The 19,816-nt window shown below is 42.5% G+C and overlaps 1 protein-coding gene across 2 annotated transcripts; it reads right to left on the reverse strand.

The window, feature by feature from the left end:
* Nucleotides 1–373: 373 nt before the first annotated feature.
* Nucleotides 374–10,172, reverse strand: LOC112067765 (maternal B9.15 protein). 2 transcript variants are annotated; one of them, XM_024140122.2, is made up of 5 exons: nucleotides 10,033–10,172; nucleotides 2,140–2,317; nucleotides 1,870–2,007; nucleotides 898–1,222; nucleotides 374–674 (listed from the first exon to the last, which is right to left on the reverse strand). In XM_024140122.2, the coding sequence occupies exons 2-5, from the start codon at nucleotides 2,310–2,312 to the stop codon at nucleotides 471–473; spliced, it is 840 nt and encodes a 279-aa protein (XP_023995890.1). In that variant the 5' UTR covers nucleotides 2,313–2,317; nucleotides 10,033–10,172; the 3' UTR covers nucleotides 374–470. The 2 variants fall into 2 exon arrangements, with proteins under 2 accessions (XP_023995890.1, XP_070296007.1); XM_070439906.1 differs by lacking the exon at nucleotides 10,033–10,172 and adding an exon at nucleotides 5,534–5,746.
* Nucleotides 10,173–19,816: the final 9,644 nt, after the last annotated feature.

The raw sequence follows: 19,816 nt of genomic DNA on the forward strand, positions 1-19,816 counted from the left end.
GGTAAGAGTTGAATACCACTGGAATACAGTATCACACTAAACTAGTCAATATGCAACAGACTGTCTAGCAGGCCTACTCTAGACACTTCAGCAATATGAATAGACTACTTTTAATCAGTGGATTACCCTAAACCAAAACACACTGGCAGCCCTTAGGGAAGTGCCTGTAGCAATATTTGCTAAATGCCTGTTCTAGTATATTCCTTGTTTACTTCAGTGGCAATTCTACCTAAGAAAGTTACATAGAGGAAATCCCCAAAACTGATTTTCACCAAAAATAAGAAAAAGAAGTGTACAGAAATTCAAAAATGATATAATGAAACAAGTTGTGCTCCCCGCTAACCCTTCAAATATTTTGTCAAACTATCTTAACTGCGCCTCACCCACACCTTCAAAAACCTGCATAGACCCATCGTGATTGGCTCATAGGTAAAAGGGCAGTTTTACCTCCCCCTCTCCAAATAGTTGGTTTAGCTCTTCACAGCCCCCCATGGCTGCAGAGTGGCATAAGGCATGATGAACTGCGGGGGTGGCTGGGGCAGGACGTAGTAGCCGAACGCTGGGGGAGGCGGAGGCGCGTATATTGTGGTGAGGAACACAGGACCCTTCTTCTTGTACGTTGTGGGCCACACAGGGGCAGGGTGGTAGAAGTACTGCTGAGAGGTGGGCTGGAGCTGGAGAGAGAGCAAACAGAGGGAGAGAAAGATCTTAGATAGGATTCTGATTTATAGTTAATCTTCATATCAATAATCAGATAGTACTTAGAGAGCACTTCTTCTGGATGTGTAGGATCTGGTGCTACGTGAATCCACGTGTCCACAGTGCTACATTGCGGATGTCAGAGATGGAGATGTGGTTCCACATTAAGGTAATGTAGATTAACAGAAAAGTTCTTACCAGTGATTTGGTGACGTTCTGTTGAGCATGCTCCACCCTGAACCTGTCCCGAACCCTGGGCATCATGGCAATCACACAAGGTATGCCCTCCACCTTCTCTTTCTTTCCCCCTTTCTCTTTCTTCTTCTCCTCATCTTTTCTTCCCACCGTCTCTCCATCCTTCCCCTCCTCCTCTGTGTCGCTGGAGACAGTAGAGCCACAGTCAGACGAGGTGGCGGAGTGGTAGTCGGACGTATCCAGGTCGACATCTTTGTCTTCTTTCACATCTTCCTCTTCTCCTTCTTTGAAACGAGCTACTGTGAAATACCTGCAGTTCTCCCCTGACCTGTGAGAGAGGAAAGAGAATACATTAGTTCCTGTAACAAAACCTATAAACAACCTTGTAGCCCTTTCCTGCAGTCAAATGACCTAGTGGCTTCATAATCAAAAAAGCCGCCGAAAATTGGGTGGTTTTTTTATATTTCAGCCTTCTGTGATGTATATAAAGTGTAATATTGGGATGCAAACTCTAAATTGAATACATTTCAACTCTATATCTGATATGGAACAGGTGTCTTATTTTTTTTAAGCCCATAACCATATGTGTGAGGTGTGTACTTTTGTTTCACAATAGATGTGTTTAAGATTACCAAGAAACACTTTCTGTGACCCTGATTTAGCCCAAGTAAAAGGTTGAAGGGTGTAACAGTTTCACTTGTATCAACCCATCTCACTCGGGATCATTTCCTCATTGTAGTGGTCTCACCCTCCTCCTACCGTAACTTGATGAGTCATCACATAGTTGGTAGGTTCGTACAACACATGCATCATGATGATAAATATGGTACCTCCAGAGAGCTGACTGTATGACTGTATGACTGTACAATGAATGATGAATGAAAGCCTTCTTCCTCTGCCTTCTGAGACTGAGTATGTCACCGTCTCACTGTGTGTGTACGTCTGTGCACGTGTGAGTAACATAGTGTGACTCACCGTGCGCACACCTCCAGTGGGTCGATCCACAGCGCAATCTCACATGGGAGGCCCAGCTCGCTGAGTTTGAGCTTGCTCTCCTCACACGCCTTCAGCACCTCCTCATCACACGGCACCCCCTCGCTTACCCTGATGCACCTAAGAGGGGTCAAAGGACAGAAAGCTATTCACCTGTACCACAGTCAACTTATCATCTTCTCAGAGACATCCATACGAAATAACAACCCAGTTACTTCCCTTCTTTAATATTTCACTTCCCTTGTTGTTTACCTGAATGCATGTCCTTTGTTGGGGTTGTCGGGGTACCAGTGGTCTTTGAATTTGTTGAGCAGAAGTTGCCGCAGCTTTCCAGCAAAAGCGTCAGCTTTGGTGCCATCCAAGCCACCCCGCTCCACGGCTAGGTGTCTCAGGAAATTCACCCCTGCGTTGACCTCTCTCTTCATCGTTTCTGTGAGGAAATAGGTGCAGAAAACATTAGTCTATCCTGTAAAGCTACTCAACTCATTTAGAAGATTTGACCTATAGCGTGTGTAAACTATAGCGTGTGTGTACAATTCACAAGCCACCACCACTATCAACAAAATTATTTTCTCAGTTCCTCAAACCCTCGAATAGCCCTATTTCACAGTCTACCTTTCAGTCTAATGTAGGGCAGGAGGAAGTCAGCTCCTCGGATAATACCACTTCCTAGAGTATTTAGCCACTGTGTGTTTTCTATTWTCATTACCTTCAGACCACACTAGAGGTATATGTTCAATGTACGCAAGTCAGACTGGCCTTCTGTTGTTGAAACAAACTGGGAGCCAAAGGTCGTAATTTGTATACAGGCAAACAAGATGCAAATAGACTCATAGGCCATGTTGGCATATGAATATGTCACATGCTTAAAACGTGTCAGATTCAGGTACAGACCAAAGGTACAGTATGTGCCTTCTGATCGATTCAGTCTGTTTCTTCTCAATAGTGCCAGACAGTGTCAGATTGACACAGGGGAGAAGGTACAGTACAACCCCTGCCTACAGTCCCGGTCAAAGAAGTGTAATGTTTGCCAGCTTAGCAGAAACGCTGAGCCAGTGTAGCTGATTAACCATCATGAAACTACGTACAGTGGGGAGAACAAGTATTTGATACATTGCCGATTTGGCAGGTTTTCCTACTTACAAAGCATGTAGAGGTCTGTCATTTTTTATCATAGGTACACTTCAACCGTGAGAGACGGAATCTAAAACAAAAATCCAGAAAATCCCATTGTATGATTTTTAAGTAATTAATTTGCATTTTATTGCATGACATAAGTATTTGATACATCAGAAAAGCAGAACTTAATATTTGGTAACAGAAACCTTTGTTTCAATTACAGGATCATATGTTTCCTGTAGTTCTTGACCAGGTTTGCACACACTGCAGCAGGGATTTTGGCCCATTCCTCCATACAGACCTTCTCCAGATCCTTCAGGTTTCGGGCTGTCGCTGGGCAATACGGACTTTCAGCTCTCCAACCGATTTTCTATTGGGTTCAGGTCTGGAGACTGGCTAGGCCACTCCAGGACCTTGAGATGCTTCTTACGGAGCCACTCCTTAGTTGCCCTGGCTGTGTGTTTCGGGTCGTTGTCATGCTGGAAAACCCAGCACAGACCCATCTTCATGCTCTTACTGAGGGTAGGAGGTTGTTGGCCAAGCTCTCGCGATACATGGCCCTATCCATCCTCCCTCAATACGGTGCAGTCGTCCTGTCCCCTTTGCAGAAAAGCATCCTCAAGAGATGATGTTTCCACCTCCATGCTTACGGTTGGGATGGTGTTCTTGGGGTTGTACTCATCCTTCTTCTTCCTCCAAACACGGCGAGTGGGTTTAGACCAAAGCTCTATTTTTGTCTCATCAGACCACATGACCTTCTCCCATTCTCCTCTGGATCATCCAGATGGTCATTGGCAAACTTCAGACGGGCCTGGACTGTCACGCCTGGCCTTAGTATTCGTTGTTTTCTTTATTATAGTTAGGTCAGGGTGTGACATGGGTATTTATGTGGGTTTTGTAGTGTCCAGGGTGATTGTAAGTTAGGGGGTTTATTTAGAGTAGTTGGCTTTATGTTTAGTATAGTTGTCTAGCTGTGTCTATGTTGTGTGTAGTTGTCTAGGAAAGTCTATGGTTGCCTGAATGGGTTCCCATTAGAGACAGCTGGTTTCTGTTGTCTCTGATGGGAGCCATATTTAAGGTAGCCATAGGCTTTAGTTTGGTGTGGGGAATTGTCTATGTAGAACGTTGTAGCCTGTATGTATGTGCACACGTTTTGTAGCTTCACGGTCGTTTTTGTTGTTTTGTTAGTTGTATAGAGTTTTGTGTCGTGTTCATCTTCGTGGTGTTAATAAAGGAAGATGGCTTATTTCCTAATGCTGCGTTTTGGTCCGAATCTCTTCCACACGATCGTGACATGGACATGCGCTGGCTTGAGCAGGGGGACCTTGCGTGCGCTGCAGGATTTTAATCCATGACAGCGTAGTGTGTTACTAATGGTTTCTTTGAGACGTGGTCCCAGCTCTCTTCAGGTCATTTACCAGGTCCTGCCGTGTAGTTCTGGGCTGATCCTCACCCTCCTCATGATCATTGATGCCCCACGAGGTGAGATCTTGCATGGAGCTCCAGACCGAGGTGATTGACCGTCATCTGAACTTCTTCCATTTTCTAATAATTGCGCCAACAGTTGTTGCCTTCTCACCAAGCTGCTTGACTTTGTCCTGTAGCCCATCCCAGCTTGGGCAGGTCTACAATTTTAGCCTGATGTCTCTACACAGCTCCTGGTCTGGCCATTGTGGAGAGGTTGGAGTCTGTTTGATTGAGTGTGGACAGGTTCTTTTATACACGGAACGAGTTCAACAGTGCAGTTAATACAGGTATATGAGTGGAGACAGGAGGGCTTCTTAAAGAAAAACTAACAGGTCTGTGAAGACCGGAATTCTTACTGGTTGGTAGGTGATCAAATACTTATGTCATGCAATAAAATGCAAATTAATTACTTAAAAATCATACAATGTGATTTTCTGGATTTTTGTTTTAGATTCCATCTCTCACAGTTGAAGTGTACCTATGATAAAAATTACAGACCTCTACATGCTTTGTAAGTAGGAAGACCTGCAAAATCGGCAGTGTATCAAATACTTGTTCTCCCCACTGTATGTGAGGAGTGCAAGTGTGTTGACTTCCTGCTCTGGTTTAGTCGAGGTGCGAGGGTTAATTAGTGTTGTTAGTGTAGACCTGACATACAGAGAGTCAGGGAGAATCTGAAAAAAAACACTGGTTGCATCAGCTTGAGGAAGGCGTGACAATTATATTCCACCTTAAGCATCTTCCCGGAGGTGACAGACTTTGTCTGGTGACACAACTATGTACTAATGGCATTACGTAAACTGTTGAGCAATTATACAGAAACAATTTGTTTCTATAGGTCACAAGTGAAGAAGTAAGTTAATTTCCCTTAAGACCAACATAACAAATAGCTTTACCGTACAGTCCCACCGGGCACAGATGTCAGTTCAACATCTAGTTTTGATTTACATTTGTTTGAGTGTCAACTAATGTGAATTCAATGTGAAATCTGAAGAGAAAAAAAATCACGTCATTGGATTTAGGTTAAAAGTTTGGTGAAAAAAAGACAAAATGACCTTACGTTGATGACTTTATGCAAATCCAATTAGTTTCCCACGTTGATTCAACGTCATCACATTGATTTTGGTGGTTGAAATGACGAGGAAACAACGTTGATTCAACCAGTATTGTCCCAGTGGGGTAGGTTCAGTGAGCTTATACAGTTTGTAACCACGTTATAACTCAGTTGTAGAGATATACCAGATGGTGAGGTAACAAAGTCATATTCAATACATTATTACTTCACAATATTGCTTTCAGATGCTTTTGATGATTTTGTATCTTATTCAATAACAGAATGCATTTTTCATTAGAACTCTACCAGTACACGGTCACAAGTCCTTGAAGAACTCGGTGTGCCTCAGGATGTTATGTCGAAACTCTCTCCCTCTGTCTCTCTTTCACATAAACACACACGCAGACAGACACAGATACAAACTACAAACAGTACCCTCAGTCTGAAGACAACTCTCTAAACCCAGCTGACGATGGTTTTTCAGCTAGGATTTCCTGTTTCAGATTGCTGCCATAACTGAAAAGCATTTGCAGGTGGTGCCTCTAGTCTGCACTCTTAAACTGCCTCTTCCCACCATTGGTGGAAAGAAAGAATGTTAGATAGGCAACAGGATATTTACAGTTGGGGGGGTGACAGAATGGTATTCCTTTTTACCTTAGGGGTATACAGAAGAAGGGTAGACTATTTGTTCATACACGTGATCTCATCTAAAAATGTGGCATGGACCAATTTCAATGGAATGGAAAAGATTGTTTTCATCACCATGTTGAAACCCAATAGGAATGTCAGTGAGAAGTTACTGATGTGTGACCTTAATTTGAGCCAGTTTGCTACAGCAGGAAAATAATCCTGCATCAACAGGAAATGGGAATTATTATGTGGATTATAATTAATGTACGTTTCTGTAGGGGTTGATACATTTTTTGTAAGGGAAAACTTCAGAAGCCTTTTTAAACCTCAAATACACTAAGTTTAAAATGTCCTGTAGTGCAGAACAGTTCTCCTGCAACAGGGTGACCAAATGAAGATCCTACATCTTTGCAGAAATACAGTAACACAGACTGTTACAGACACAGACTACCGACTCATCGCATTTGTTCTGACTGACTAGTTCCCAGTCTGACCACTTCTCTAACTTCACAGCCACATAATGTCTTTCAGTCTAATAATATCGACCACAACTATCGCCACATGTTTGTTATTTTTCAGACTGCACAGCAACATATAGATGTAGGATCTTAATTTGACCTGTATTGTCACTCGATCGTGGTTAGGCTATTAGCTGACCAAAGGTAGGCTACATGAAAATTGTAATATTGTTAATATAACTGTGTGTTAGTGTGCTCCTCTGTATTTCCTGCGGTGCATTTCAGCAACAACAGAGTGATCAAATTAAGATTCTACAACTGTAGAGCTATTTCTCAAAAGTGTAACTAACAGACACATATTTTGGCCACTGCTGTACATCACTGAGGACATTGAGAGGCAAATTGAGATTTATCAGGTCAAGGTGGTGAGAAGTTTCATTCTGTGCGAAGCTCCACTCCACTCTGCAGTCTAGTGTGAAACCTCTTACAGCTCAGAGAGCTGACCTCATGTTAGATGATGGCCCAGTCATTTACTGGTTGCCTCATCTGTCATCATAAACTTTGCATATTAAAGTGCCATTATCGCTGTCATGACTAAATCATTCACTACCTTAGTTAGACCGGATTGATGTGGACATTGCTCATGATTAGAATATGTTAGGGCCACTGAGACCAGAATTAAACATCTCCCTGTCTATAAATTACATTTTTCAGTTAAAAAATGTAATGCCATGAACAGACCCTCATCTATGTCCTAGATCTGTGTGTCCTAGATCGGTGGTTCCCAAACTTTTTATATTCCCGTACCCCTTCAAACATTCAACCTCCAGCTGCGTACCCCCTCTAGCACCATGGTCAGCGCACTCTCAAATGTTGTTTTTTGACGTCATTGTAAGCCTGCCACACACACTATACGATACATTTATTAAACATAAGAATGACTAAGTTTTTGTCACAACCCGGATCGTGGGAAGTGACAAAGAGCTCTTATAGGACCAGGGCACAAATAATAATCTACAATTTTGCTCTTTATTTAACCATCTTACATATAAAACCTTATTTGTTCATCGAAAATGGTGAGTAACTCACCACAGGTTAATGAGAAGGGTGTGCTTGAAAGGATGCACATACCTCTGCAATGTTGGGTTGTATTGGAGAGAGTCTCAGTCTTAAATCATTTTACACACACAGTCTGTGCCATTATTTCGTTTTCATGCTAGTGACGGCCGAGAATCCACTTTCACATAGGTACAAGTTAAAAAAGAATATCCCGAGTATAAATCCAGTAATGTATACACCAATGGTGGCACTTTAACTGGGGAGGGCGGGCTCATAGTAATTGCTGGAACAGAATTAATGGAATGGTTGATACCATTCCATTCACTCCATTCGTTATTATGAGCCATCCTCCCCTCACCAGCTTGCTCTGGTACACACACTTAAGGTTAAAACAATACGCTTTGAGAAACATTTTGTTTTTTAAACACAACTGAAAACTTCAAGGAGTTGGTCTGATGTGACGTTATTGGCATCCTCTCTTGCTTGAGGGAAAAATAGAGGACATCAACCACCCGAGCCACGGCCTGTTCACCCTGCTATTATCCAGAAGGCGAGGTCACTACAGGTGCAGCAAAGGTGGGACCGAGAGACTGAAAAACAGCTTCTATCTCAAGGCCATCAGACTGTTAAATAGCCATCACTAGCCGGCTACCACCCAGTTATGCAACCCTTTACCCTAGAGGCTGCTGCCCTATGTACATAGACATGGAACCACTGGTCACTTTAATAATGGAACACTAGTCACTTTAATAATGTTAACATACTGTTTTACTCATTTCATATGTATATACTGTATTCTGTATATACTGTATTCTAGTCAATGCCACTCTGACATCCTAATATTTATATATTTTTTWATTCCATTGTTTACTTTTAGACTTGTGTGCATTGTTGTGAACTGTTAGATACTATGACACTGTTGGAGCTAGGAACACAAGCTTTTCGCTACAACCACAATAACATCTGCTAAATATGTGTATGTGACCAATATAATTTTATTTGAAGATGAAAGCCCCCCCCGTACACTTGTTCGATGTCATGACATACCTGGACCTCCTATTGAGATGTGCCTTTTGGTAAGTAAATCAGGTGATAAAGAGGTGAAAATTAACCTGGGTGTGTCTTTAAGTCAAGTCAGATCAACCATTCCAGAAGCAGAGTCTTTGAGTGACAGTACACAGTGGCCCACTGCCTCTAACAGACAAAGCAGTAACACTGAGGTGTTGATATTGCAGCAACCCCTGTATTGATCTTTGTGTAAAGACCGAGACATGACCTCTCTACAGCCCAATAACAACATGCATGTCAGTCCATGTTGTGCAAGTTTGAGAAAGTTGACATGGTGTCCCAATAATCTGAACCAGTCCACTGAGCCTAACACAGTTCCATAACCTATATAATAAGATGAGTGAACACTGGCAGTGAGAAGCTTCTGTGTTATACATGCTGTCTGTATTTCTTTAAGACCAGTTAATTAATATCTGTTGTTGTGTAATATGGCTGCTTGGAATATTATGGTTATAGCACAGTAATGTTATAGCAGCATATACAATACATTAATTAGATTGTTGGCCCATGCRACGTGGTGAGTCTTGTTGATAGTAAGTTCATGTAAATTGCAAGAAAACAGCTAAAACTTCAGATCTAAAAGAGTGGATTTTAGTGTCCTATAACCCGGCCACGTGCTTCCTGAGCCTATGGAAAGAGTCCACACTGCAGAGATTGGATACATTGTAACACTTGAACTCAAGTGATTGCTATAATGTAACTTGTGAAGAACATTAAATAGTTATCATTTAGAGATCACACATCCTATAGGCTACACGTCAAACAGATTTCAGATTGGGTTTTCCGTTCAGCCCGTGGTTTTTGTAATTTTCCGCGTTGTGGTGTCGACTTTTTTTTTTTTTTACCTCGTTCGAAAACATTGAACAGGGGAGTGGGTTCTCAACGCGGAAATCCCCCCATGTAATTGGAAATTCAAAAAGTTTACTTGAATAGATTCTGCGTTTATTCTAAAGATTACGTTTTCATTGTTTAAAATATACAAACTTAAATAATATTCCGATTTGGGAATAAAAAAGCTAAACAACAATTAAACTAGGCTACAATTAAATTATTACATGCTACAAGGACTGTCGTGGTGAGTAGGCTGTTGTAATTGCTGTAATTTCTAGTCATTAAGCAATATATTCCCTAAATAATAAATACATTTACAACGTGTGTAATAACCAAACAATAACCAAGTTATTTAAATCACATGTGAAAAGATCCTACATTTGTTTACAAAATTATTTTTCAATCACATCAAAAGGTTGACTTACACATATGGTAAACTTCTCAATATGTCTCCCTTACCTGTATAATAACAGCAGTATTTTAAATATCCAGTACAATGACAATTTTCTCTATTTCCTCTCTATATTGCTGTGATCAGACGACTTGTATAGTTATCGGCACATGTTGCTTCCTTGTTCTCTTTAGTACAGTCAAAGTGATCCACGTTCCTGGTTTTGCGTTGGTCTTTGGGAATATCTCAATAGCATTCTCCTCGCGTCCTCTCTCTCGTCTATTCTCAAAACCCATTGGATGAGAAAGCAAGAGGTCCCGCCCCTCTGACCTTCTCCTCCAATGGGTTTTGATAAAGAGACGAGGAGAGAGGAAGCAAGTATTTGCAATTGAGATTTTCCATGTGTTGCGTAGGAGGGTCTGGTGCAAGCGAGAAGTAACACCGTCAATATGACTCACTTCCTTGTTCAGTGCTATGAGCAATATGCTGACTCCCTTTTACTACACCTTGAGACTCCCACTACAGACCAAATATGGCAAGCCCGGGTGAACTGAGGGTCTTCTACTATCATAGGCTATCATTCAAAAACATGTAAGGATGAAATGTAATTCTCACCATGTTATAACCTTATTATAGTACCAACCAATTATTATTTATATTGATGAATAGTAGGCCTAACAACATTTGGCTTGTAAGACTACTACAACAACAGCCCCTCAATGTAAAATGTCAGTCTACTCAACTTGAAATCTGTCTGTGATAAGCTTCCATGTTCATTTCAAAGTAATTTTGACCCTATGTAAGTGTGCTTGTAGTGACTTCATAAGCCTGCATGTTGGTACCATCAGTAGTCTCTGACAACCAGATGACCATATGATCACTCGGCTACACAGCTGATGCCTCCCGGACTCTTCACTAACACGACTAGAAGCCACTACTTGCCGGATTCCTGCCGTAAGCTCTGGACCTTTGCATCAGATCATTGCAACTAGCTAGCTGCTACCGAGTGGCTATAGTGGCTAACGCCCTTGTCCCGAAGCTAGCACCAGTTAGCCTTGAGCCAGGCGCATCTCCCGGCTAGTAAACAAAATTACTCCAGCTACATTACCTCTTTTGCCAATTGGCCTGGACCCTTTGTCGACACGGAGCCCCGCAGATCCATCACGACTGGTCTGCCGACGTAATTCCATCCGATGTGCCCTCAACCGGCCTTTGTCGGACATCGATGAAGACGCTTCTGCTAGCCTCGGCCTGCTCACTTTATGAACGCTGTGTCTCCCGGTTGCTGGCGTAGTAACGACTTCCCTGTTTCATCTATTGCTGTTCACTGGACCCTATGATCACCTGGCTACATAGCTGATGCCTGCTGGACTGTTCAAGAATCACGGTCCTCCATTTTGTTTGTTTTGTTTATCTGTCGGCCCCAGCCTCGAACTCAGGCCCTGTGTGTAGTTAACTGACCCTCTCTGCCCATTCATCGCCATTTTAACTGTTGTTGTCTAAGACAGCTGCTGTCTTACCCGTTGTCTTAGGTAGCTCCCAAACAACACCTGTGATTGCTTTATGCCTCGCTTTATGTCTCTCTCTAATGTCAATATGCTTTGTATACTGTTGTTTAGGGTAGTTTTCATTGTTTCATTTTACTGCGGAGCCCCTAGCCCCACTCAACATGCCTCAGATACCTCTTTTGTCCCACCTCCCACACATGGGGTGACCTCACCTAGCATAACTGGTGCCTCCAGAGATGTAACCTCTCTTATCGTCACTCAATGCCTAGGTTTCTCTCCTCTGTACCCACACCCTACCATACCCTTGTCTGTACATTATGCCCTGAATCTATTCTGCCATGCCCAGAAATCTTCTCCTTCTATTCTCTGTCCCCAACGCACTAGACGACCAGTTTTGATAGCCTTTAGCCGTAGCCTCATCCTACTCCTCTTCTGTTTCTCTGGTTGATGTAGGGGTTAACCCAGGCCCTGTGTGTCCCCAGATACTCTCATTTGTTGACTTATGTAACCGTAAAAGATTTCATGTTAACAMCAGAAGCCTCCTCCCGAAGTTTGTTTTTCTCACTGCTTTAGCATACTCCGCCAACCCTGATGTCCTTGCCATGTCTGAATCCTGGCTTAGGAAGGCCACCAAAAATTCTGAGATTTCCATACCCAACTATAACACTTTCCGTCAAGATAGAACTGCCAAAGGGGGAGGAATTGCAATCTACTGCAGAGATAGCCTGCAAAGTTCTGTCATACTTTCCAGGTCTATGCCCAAACAGCTCGAGCTTCTAATAAATAAAAAAAAGTATCTCTCCAGAAATAAGTCTTTCACTGTTGCCGCCTGTTATACAACCCCCTCAGCTCCCAGCTGTGCCCTGGACACCACACAGTTGAAGTCGGAAGTTTACATAGACCTTAGACAAATACATTTAAACTCCGTTTTTCACAATTCCTGACATTTAATCCTAGTAAACATTCCCTGTCTTAGGTCAGTTAGGATCACCACTTTATTTTAAGAATGTGAAATGTCATAATAATAGTAGAGAGAATTATTTATTTCATATTTTATTTCTTTCATCACATTCCCAGTGYGTCAGAAGTTTACATACACTCAATTAGTATTTGGTAGCATTGCCTTTAAATTGTTTAACTTGAGTCAAACATTTCGGGTAGCCTTCCACAAGCTTCCCAAAATAAGTTAAATGAATTTTGGCCCATTCCTCCTGACAGAGCTGGTGTAACTGAGTCAGATTTGTAGGCCTCCTTGCTCGCATGCGCTTTTTCAGTTCTGCCCACAAATGTTCTATTGGATTGAGGTCAGGGCTTTGTGATGGCCACTCCAATACCTTGACTTTGTTGTCCTTAAGCCATTTTGCCACAACTTTGGAAGTATGCTTGGGGTCATTGTCCATTTGGAAGACCCATTTGCAACCAAGCTTTAACTTCCTGACTGATGTCTTGAGATGTTGCTTCAATATTTGCACATCATTTTCTTTCCTCATGATGCCATCTATTTTGTGAAGTGCACCAGTCCCTCCTGCAACAAAGCACCCCACAACATGATGCTGCACCCCCATGCTTCACGGTTGGGATGGTGTTCTTCGGCTTGCAAGCCTCCCCCTTTTTCCTCCAAACATAACGATGGTCATTATGGCCAAACAGTTCTATTTTTGTTTCATCAGACCAGAGGACATTTCTCCAAAAAGTACGATCTTTGTCCCCATGTGCAGTTGCAAACCGTAGTCTGGCTTTTTTATGGCGGTTTTGGAGCAGTGGCTTCTTCCTTGCTGAGCGGCCTTTCAGGTTATGTCGATATAGGACTCTTTTTACTGTGGATATAGATACTTTTGTACCTGTTTTCTCCAGCATCTTCACAAGGTCCTTTGCTGTTGTTCTGGGATTGATTTGCACTTTTCGCACCAAGGTATATTCAACTCGAGGAGACAGAACGTGTCTCCTACCTGAGCGGTATGACGGCTGCATGGTCCCATGGTGTTTATACTTGCGTACTATTGTTTGTACAGATGGAAGTGGTACCTTCAGGCATTTGGAAATTGCTTCCAAGGATGAACCTGACTTGTGGAGGTCTACAATTTTTCTTGGCTGATTTCTTTTGATTTTCCCATGATGTCAGGCACTGAGTTTGAAGGTAGGCCTTGAAATACATCCACAGGTACACATCCAATTGACTCAAATAGCCTATCAGAAGCTTCTAAACATGACATGACATTTTCTGGAATTTTCCAAGCTGTTTAAAGGCACAGTCAACTTAGTGTATGTAAATTTCTGACCCACTGGAATTGTGATACAGTGAATTATAAGTGAAATAATCTGTCTGTAAACAATTGTTGGAAAAATGACTTGTGTCATGCACTAAGTAGATGTCTTCACCGACTTGCCAAAACTATAGTTTGTTAACAAGACATTTGTGGAGTGGTTGAAAACTTAGTTTTAATCACTCCAACCTAAGTGTTTGTAAACTTCCGACTTCAACTGTATGTTGGATTGCCCCCCTTCTATCTTCAGAGTTCGTTCTGTTAGGTGACCTAAACTGGGATATGCTTAACACCCCGGCCGTCCTACAATCTAAGCTAGATGCCCTCAATCTCACACAAATCATCAAGGAACCCAGCAGGTACATCCCTAAATCCGTAAACATGGGAAACCTCATAGATATTATCCTGGCCAACTTGCCCTACAAATACACCTATGCTGTTTTCAATCAGGATCTCAGTGATCACTGCCTCATTGCCTGCATCCGTTATGGGTCTGCTGTCAAACGACCACCCCTCATCACTGTCAAACGCTCCCTAAAACACTTCTGCGAGCAGGCCTTTCTAATCGACCTGTCCCGGGTATCCTGGAAGGATATTGACCTCATCCCGTCAGTTGAGGATGCCTGGTTGTTCTTTAAAAGTAATTTCCTCACCATCTTAAATAAGAATGCCCCTTTCAAAAAATATAGAACTAAGAACAGATATAGCCCTTGGTTCACTCCAGACCTAACTGCCCTCGACCAGCACAAAAACATCCTGTGGCGTACTGCACTAGCATCAAATAGTCCCCGCAATAAGCAAATTTTCAGGGAAATCAGGAACCAATATACACAAGCAGTTAGAAAGCTAAGGCTAGCTTTTTCAACCAGAAATGTGCATCCTGTAGCACAAACTCAAAAAAGTTATCGGACCCTGTAAAGTCCATGGAGAATAAGAGCACCTCCTCCCAGCTGCCCACTGCACTGAGGCTAGGAAACACTCACCACCGATAAATCCACGATAAACAAGAATTTCAAAAAGCATTTCTCTACGGCTGGCCATGCTTTCCCCCTGGCTACCCCAACACCGGCCAACAGCTCCGCACCCCCAACAGCTACTTGCCCAAGCCTCCCCAGCTTCTCCTTCACCCAAATCTAGATAGCAGATGTTCTGAAAGAGCTGCAAAACCTGGACCCGTACAAATCTGCTGGGATAGACAATCTGGACCCTCTCTTTCTAAAATTATCCACCGCCATTGTTGCAACCTATTACTAGTCTGTTAAATCTCTCTTTCGTATCGTCCGAGATTCCTAAAGATTGGAAAGCTGCCGCGGTCATCCCCCTCTTCAAAGGGGGTGACACTCTAGACCCAAACTGTTACAGACCTATATCCATCCTGCCCTGCCTTTCTAAAGTCTTCGAAAGCCAAGTTAACAAACAGATCACCGACCATTCGAATCCCACCGTACCTTCTCCACTGTGCAATCCGGTTTCCGAGCTGGTCACGGGTGCACCTCAGCCACGCTCAAGGTACTAAACGATATCATAACTGCCATCGATAAAAGACAGTACCATGCAGCCGTCTTCATCGACCTGGTGTCACGTCCTGACCATAGAGAATCCTTATTTTCTATGGTAGAGTAGGTCAGGGCGTGACTGGGGGGTTAGTCTAGTTTATTATATCTATGTGGGGTTCTAGGTTTGTTTTTCTATGTTGGTGATTGTGTATGATTCCCAATTAGAGGCAGCTGGTAATCATTGTCTCTAATTGGGGATCATATTTAGGTAGCTTTTTTCCACCTGTGTTTATGGGATATTGTTTTGAGTTAGTGCACGTAGCACCTCTGTATTCACAATTCGTTGTTAGTTTATTGTTTATTTGTTTTTTGTCTTTGCTAAGTTTCACTATATTTTTTAATTATGTGGAACTCAACATCCGCTGCGCCTTGGTCCGATAATTATTCTAGCGAACGTGACACCTGGCCAAGGCTTTCAACTCTGTCAATCACCGTATTCTTATCTGCAGACTCAACAGCCTTGGTTTCTCAAATGACTGCCTCGCCTGGTTCACCAACTACTTCTCAGATAGAGTTCAGTGTGTCAAATCGGAGGGCCTGTTGTCCTGACCTCTGGCAGTCTCTATGGGGGTACCACAGGGTTCAATTCTCGGGCCGACTCTTTTCTCTGTATATATCAATGATGTCGCTCTTGCTGCGGGTGATTCCTTGATCCACTTCTATGCAGATGACACCATTCTGTATACATCTGGCCCTTCTTTGGACACTGTGTTAACAAACCTCCAAATGAGCTTCAATGCCARACAACACTCCTACCGTGGCCTCCAACTGCTCTTAAATGCTAGTAAAACTAAATCCATGCTCTTCAACCGATCGCTGCCCGCACCCGCCCGCACGACTAGCATCACTACTTTGGACGGTTCTGACTTWGAATATGTGGACAACTACAAATACCTAGGCTGTAAACTCTCCTTCCAGACTCATATTAAGCATGTCCAATCCAAAATTAAATCTAGAATCGGCTTCCTATTTCGCAACAAAGCGTCCTTCACTCACGCTGCCAAGCATACCCTCGTAAAACTGACTATCCTACCGATCCTCGACTTCGGCGATGTCATTTACAAAATAGCCTCCAACAGTCTACTCAGCAAACTGGATGCAGTCTATCACAGTGCCATCCGTTTTGTCACCAAAGCCCCATATACCACCCACCACTGCGACCTGTATGCTCTCGTCGGCTGGCCCTCTTTTCATATTCGTCGCCAGACCCACTGACTCCAGGTCATCTATAAGTCTTTGCTAGATAAAGCTCTGCCTTATCTCAGCTCACTGGTCACCATAACAACACCCACCCCTAGCACGTGCTCCAGCAGGTATATCTCACTGGTCATCCCCAATACCAACACCCCCTTTGGCCACCTTTCCTTCCAGTTCTCTGCTGCCAATGACTGGAACGAATTGCAAAAATCGCTGAAGTTGGAGACCTATATCTCCCTCACTAACTTTAAGCATCAGCTATCTGAGCAGGTTACCGATCGCTGCAGCTGTACATAGCCCATCTGTAAATAGCCCACCCAACTACCTACCTCATCCCCATWTTGTTTTTATTTACTTTTCTGCTCTTTTGCACACCAGTATTTCTACTTGCACATCATCATCTGCACATCTATCACTTCAGTGTTCATTTGCTAACTTGTAATTACTTCGCTACTATGGCCTATTTATTGCCTTACCTCCTTACTCCATTTGCACACACTGTATGTAGATTTTTCTATTGTGTTATTGACTGTACTTTTGTTTATCCTATGTAACTCTGTGTTGTTTTTTGTCGCACTGCTTTGCTTTACCTTGGCCAGGTTGCAGTTGTAAATGAGAACTTGTTCTCAACTGGCCTACCTGGTTTAATAAAGGTGAAATAAAAAAATAAAAAAGCTAGATATAGCTAGGCTACTCATGATTATGTATTGCTTGATCTAGCTAGCTATAGCTAGGCTAGTCATGATGATGTATTGCTTGATCTAGATAGCTATAGCTAGGTTACTCATGATGATGTATTGCTTGACCTAGATAGCTATAGCTAGGTTACTCATGATGATGTATAGCTTGACAAAGCTAGCTATAGCTAGGCTACTCATGTGCTTCGAAAGCAAAAAAACAAACAATCAATACATCATCATGAGTAACCTAGCTAAATCAAATCAATCACATGTTATTTGTCACATACACATGGTTAGCAGATGTTAATGCAAGTGTAGCGAAATGCTTGTGCTTCTAGTTCTGACAATGCAACGAGTAATCTAACCTATCAATGTTTTTTGTCTTTGCTAAGTTTCCTAGCTATAGCTAGCTATAGCTAGCTAGGTCAAGCAATACATCATCATGAGTAACCTAGCTATAGCTAGCTAAGTCAAGCAATACATCATCATGAGTAACCTAGCTATATCTAGCTAGGTCAAGCAATACATCATCATGAGTAACCTAGCTATAGCTATCTAGGTCAAGCAATACATCATCATGAGTAACCTAGCTATAGCTAGCTAGCTAGGTCAACCAATAGAGGTCAAGTCTTTGAGCGCATGCATCCTCCAAAAATGTAGAGGGTCAGTTCATGGCTTAATCAGATTAAGGTGGTTAGGGAMATGGTTGTTGGAGATGGAGTCTATGATGATCTTGTAGAGGGCTACTCTGGATACCAGCCACTGGACTTCTCCTCCTTCACAATGTGTGGCACCCACTGGCACCCACTTGGGTGATGCCTTAGCAGCTCTAGGCGCCAGAAAGTTTACCACACAGTTCAGAGTGGTAGCCAGTCGTCCTCACAACGAGCCCTCTGCCTCAGCACTGCTTTCCTCCACTGCATTTCCTTTTCCTCTCAAGCTTCATGTGACTCCTCAATTGATGTTTTGCCTTTCAACACTGGAACTCAAGTCATTGCTATAATGTAACTTGTGAAGAACATTGAGGTATTCAATGAAATGGTTATCATTTAGAGATCACACATCCTGAAGTCTACACGTCAAACAGATTTCAGATTGAGTTTTCCTTTCAGTTCATGATGTTGTCATTTTCTGCGTTTTGGTGCTGACTTTCTCATATACCTCAAGCATTATTGACTCCTCAATTTATGTTTTCAAAAGATCAGGCGCCAGCAGCCAGGTGAAACAAAAGAACCTGGTACAATGTCCAGATGCATTATTCAAAGAAAAGCATTATTAGTCAACTAGCTAGCTAGCCAAGACAAAAGCCATTGACTTGCCAGTCTCTCTGCAAATCTGTAAGTCTGTTGGTAAAAACCACCAGATATATGCAAAATATGTTGATGTTATAAAAAAAATGTAACAGCTGATTAAAAAACAACATAAAACAAAATATACTGTACCAGTCAAAAGTTTGGACACAACTACACATTCAAGGGTTTTTTATTTATCTTTACTATTTTCTACAATGTATAATAATAGTGAAGACATTAAAACTATGAAATAACACATATGGAATCATGTAGTAACCAAAAAAGTGTTAAACAAATCTAATTATATTTTTGATTTTAGATTCTTCAATGTAGCCACCCTTTGCCTTGATGACAGCTTTGCACACGCTTGGCATTCTCTCAACCAGCTTCACCTGGAATGCTTTTCTAACAGTCATGAAGGAGTTCCCACATATGCTGAGCACTTGTTGGCTGCTTTTCCTTCAATCTGCAGTCCAACTCATCCCAAACCATCTCAATCGGGTTGAGGTCGGGTGATTGTGGAGGCCAGGTCATATGATGCAACACTCCATCACTCTCCTTCTTGGTCAAATAGTCCTTACACAGCCTGGAGGTGAGTTGGGTCATTGTCCTGTTGAAAAACAAATGATAGTCCCACTAAGCCCAAACCAGATGGGATTGCCTATCGCTGCAGAATGCTGTGGTAGCCATGCTGGTTAAGTGTGCCTTGAATTCTAAATAAATCACTGACAGTGTCATCAGAAAAGCACCCCCACACCATCACACCTCTTCCTCCATGCTTCCCGGTGGGAACCACACATGCGGAGATCATCTGTTCACCTACTCTGCGTCTCACAAAGACACACCGGTTGGAACCAAAAATCTCAAATTTGGACTCATCAGACCAAAGGACAGATTTCCAACGGTCTGTTGTCCATTGTTCGTGTTTCTTGGCCCAAGCAAGTCTCTTCTTCTTATTGGTGTCCTTTAATAGTGGTTTCTTTGCAGCTATTCGACCTTGAAGGCCTGATTCACGCAGTCTCCTCTGAAAACTTGATGTTGAGATGTGTCTGTGAAGCATTTATTTGGGCTGCAATTTCTGAGGCTGGTAACTCTAATGAACTTATCCTCTGCAGCAGTGGTAACTCTGGGTATTCCTTTCCTGTGCTCATAAGAGCCAGTTTCATCATAGCGCTTAATGTTTTTTGCGACTGCACTTGAAGAAACTTTCAACGTTTTTGAAATGTTTCATATGGACTTATCTCTCTCTCTCTCTCTCTCTCTCTCTCTCCTCTTCTCTCCTCTTTCTCTTCATCTCTCTTCTCTCTTGTTATCTAATTCCTATCACCAGCACCTTTGTATTTTGCTACCCACCC

Source organism: Salvelinus sp. IW2-2015, unplaced genomic scaffold (assembly GCF_002910315.2).
Source record: "Salvelinus sp. IW2-2015 unplaced genomic scaffold, ASM291031v2 Un_scaffold2015, whole genome shotgun sequence".
NCBI classification, from domain to species: domain Eukaryota; kingdom Metazoa; phylum Chordata; class Actinopteri; order Salmoniformes; family Salmonidae; genus Salvelinus; species Salvelinus sp. IW2-2015.

Excerpts from the sequence above, each read along its gene's own strand:
- LOC112067765 (XM_024140122.2), bottom strand. The coding sequence starts at position 2,312 with ATGAAGAGAGAGGTCAACGCAGGGGTGAATTTCCTGAGACACCTAGCC. Across the intron at positions 2,008-2,139 it reads AACAAAGGACATGCATTCAG|GTGCATCAGGGTAAGCGAGG; the intron begins GTAAACAACAAG and ends GACCCCTCTTAG. Across the intron at positions 675-897 it reads AGAACGTCACCAAATCACTG|CTCCAGCCCACCTCTCAGCA; the intron begins GTAAGAACTTTT and ends CTCTCTCTCCAG.